This window comes from Condylura cristata, unplaced genomic scaffold (assembly GCF_000260355.1).
Source record: "Condylura cristata isolate star-nosed mole 26May11 unplaced genomic scaffold, ConCri1.0 scaffold00032, whole genome shotgun sequence".
Taxonomy (NCBI): Eukaryota; Metazoa; Chordata; class Mammalia; order Eulipotyphla; family Talpidae; genus Condylura; species Condylura cristata.
Genome location: NW_004567133.1, coordinates 7,235,903 through 7,239,117, shown reverse-complemented (window position 1 = coordinate 7,239,117; position 3,215 = coordinate 7,235,903). Strand labels below are relative to the sequence as shown.

General features: G+C 53.9%; 1 protein-coding gene across 1 annotated transcript in view; it reads left to right on the top strand.

Annotated features, from left to right (window-relative positions):
* Nucleotides 1-3,184: 3,184 nt before the first annotated feature.
* The window catches only part of HS3ST4 (heparan sulfate (glucosamine) 3-O-sulfotransferase 4), a 319,921-nt gene continuing 319,890 nt past the window's right edge, over nt 3,185-3,215 (top strand). The window contains exon 1 of the mRNA XM_004691707.2: nt 3,185-3,189. Coding sequence (XP_004691764.1) covers nt 3,185-3,189 — 5 coding nt within the window. The remainder of the gene's footprint in view (nt 3,190-3,215) is intronic.

Genomic DNA, 3,215 nt, shown 5'->3' with positions numbered 1-3,215 from the left:
CACATAATATAGCAGACCTCTCCTCTTTTCTTCAGCAGTGTGTTTCAGTAGTCTTCCCTGTTCTGCTTCCCACTGTGTCTCCTTTCACCCCCACACTCCTGGCCTTCACCCCTGTTCTACACAAAATGAATTTTAAAAAAATCTGACCAACAATACAAATAATTATTGGTAGTCACCTCAGGTCATGCAGGGAGCATTACATAGGCTAGCAGAGTTAATGTAATTATTTATAAAAAACAAGGTGAGTCTTATTATCCATAGTTTATATATTCAGAAACTGAAGCTCAAGGAGATGAAATGAACTGTCCAGAGGCCACTTACCTAGCAAATGACAGGTTTGTTTTAATTCTGTCATCTGATTGGACAGAGAAGCAATGTACATGTCTGGCTGGTATGTACTGCTTGCTTTGGCCGGGATGTGAGCCCCACCGAAGGTGCAGGGGCCCTTGAGTGCAAAGGGAAAGAGGTTGCTGTTGAAGAGTTAAGCCATGAGGGGAAGGGTTCTGAACTAGGCAGGGCATTAATAGAGCCAAGCCTCAGAAACACTGATCTGCTATTGTTGTCTAGGATGAATAGGAATGTGGCTTGACCCAGGCCTGGAGACCCGTGGAGGTATATTCAGTTAGGCCTGAGTGAGCCTGGGTGTGGTATATTCAGTTAGGCCTGAGTGAGCCTAGGTGTTGGCTGCGGAGACAGAAAAATGTATTTTATCTGGTCTCTGGCCCCCTAGGAACTGCTGGGTGAAGTTTGAGTTCATCCTATGTGGTCCCTCCCTCTCAGTACAGGTTCCTCAAGAACTTGCTCCCAGTAAAAGCCTGGATGAAGAGTATAGGGGCAAAAATGGGTATGCCTAAGTGAGCAGTCTACAATGTTCCTCTCAAAAAAAGAAATCACCTCTTCCCCAACTGTTGTGGGGTCTGACATCTCACCAATCAGACTCCTTTCTTTCAATCATCTCTTATTAAAGAGTGAGTATTCAGGGACCAAAGGGAGAAGGGATACCACCATGTTTCCTCTGTCGAAGCATGTAATATAAATGCCTTGGGGGCAGCCCAGTGGGTGTCATGAAAAATGGGGCTCACAGGCCCTACCTAAAGGGAGAACAGCTTCTCAGCCCTGGGAGGAGCCCTCATTGCTGGATCTGGTACTCTGTTGGCAGAGCCCTCATAGGCAGATTTGGAAAGGATGCCTTCAGCAACCATTTTGCTGGTCACACTGGGGTCTCCACTTGCCACCTCTAGGTTAAATTTTAATACCATTCTGTCAAAATCTTTCTAAAGGTGGGAAGCAGAGTTGTAGTAAAATTACAGAGCAGGTTCATTTGGATTGCTGAGAGGGTAGATGGAGATGTTGGGTTTGAAGCAGGGAGCCTCTGTGCCATGTGCTGTGCACCCTGCTGCCGGGGCGTGGGAAGGGGGTGACCAGCCTGGTGCTGCTGTTTCCTGCAGCCTGGGTCTAGGGCTGAGCCTCCAGAGCTGGTCTTGGAGAGGAAGAAGGTGCAGGCAGAGCTTGTGTTTCTCTGGGCTCCAGTTGGCCCTGCCATTAACATTACAGTAATGCAGTTGTGTGGTGTGTGAAAAAGCATCCCTTGTTACACAGAATGATTTACAGGACACCAGACTCTGCATTTCAGAGGTCTCCAGTGTACCATAAAAAATATATTATAAAGGAATAATCTTTATCTGAACTAAAGCTGCAGTGAAGGAAACTCGTGTCCAGCTGAGAGCAGCAGTGAGCTTTTGTTCACTCAGGGAAAAGTCCGTGTTCTTCATCTTATTTGATTAACATCCTCCCTCCCCCTTTGGCAGTAGGTATCTAGTTAATATTTAGACATTATATACATTTCCTTTCAACTGCTGTTCCTGCTGTGTGATCAAACAAAATCGGAGATGCCAGCCACATCAGCCCAAGAGAAGCTATGGGTGACAGAGATCCTCCAGGACCAGCCCCAGAGGAGCAGGACCAGCTCCCGCCCTGGAAGCAGATTCCCTAGAGTATCTCGGTTGATGGTTCTGCCTGCTGCCCATCCAGCTTCCCCCTTCCCCTACCTCGTGAGCAAAAGGCAAGGGGAAGCAGAGTCTAGTTTTGAATCTTCCAAAGCCTTCTGATGTTTACCACTTCCCCCCAGGAGAGGGAGGTGAGGGGTGGAAATCTCTCTGCAAAGAAAATACACTTAAAAAAAATTCAATGAAGCAGTCACAGACACTCTGCACCCTGCTTGTCGCTGCTTATTCCGTGTTCAGAGTGATGATGGTGTGAGTCTATTTCAGCCCAGTCCTTTAGTGGTGAGCCCCCAAGGGGCGCAGAGGTATGTACTTGTGGCTAGCGGATGGAGACCAGGGGACAGCCTCATCTTTTGGAGCAGAAAGCACAGTCACCCCGCGGCGGGACAGAGGCTGGGGAGGGGAAACCTGGGGATTTGTGTCAGAGCTCCACCCATCACCGTACGGGTGGAGACTGGGAAGATGGAAGTTGGAAAGGGAAAGATGTTAAGGAGAAGAAATTACTCCTGGGCCAAAGGCTGGAGGCTAGCCCGGGTGAGAGAAGGACGGGGCGGGGCGGGGCGGGGGCGGGGCGGGCCGAGTTTGCTGGGAGTCCCAGGGGAAAAGGGGAAGCCAGAGCTGGTCGCCTTCCAGCGCCCTGCTGCTCGGTGCGCGGCACCCGGGCGGACTCAGGACGCTGGGTCCCTAAAAGTATTTGGAGAGGGATGGCGAACAGCGCAACCAGGCTCCCAGGGGAGGGGAAGCACGCGGGCTGGGCGGGGAACACCTTCAGAGACGGCGTGCTGAAAGGAAGAGGGGCACGGTCTCCGCTTTCCCGGGTGCCCCAGCCCCAGCGCACGCCTCCGCCCCCGCACCCCCCTCCGCAGGCGCGCGCGAGGCGCACTCCCCTTCCCTCGGCGGCGCGGGGCGCGCGCCCGGCCCCCTCCTCCTCCCCTCGGCGCCTCTCCTCTCTCCCCGCAGAAAGTTAGCAGCGGGGAAGGAACTCGGGGCTGCAACAGCGCGCGGCGGCGGCGGCAGAGGCTGAAGCAGGAGCCGCGGTGGAGCCGGGGAAGCGGGGGCGCTGCAGACGGAGCAGGTGCAGCCGGCGGGTCCACGCGCCCCCCTCGGTCCCTTTGCCAGAGGCTGAGGGGGGGCTGGTGGGGGGGCTACCCGGACTCCGCGGAAAGAGCGGGAGGGGGGCCATGCGGCCGGGCTCCCCCCCGGCGCAGCGGG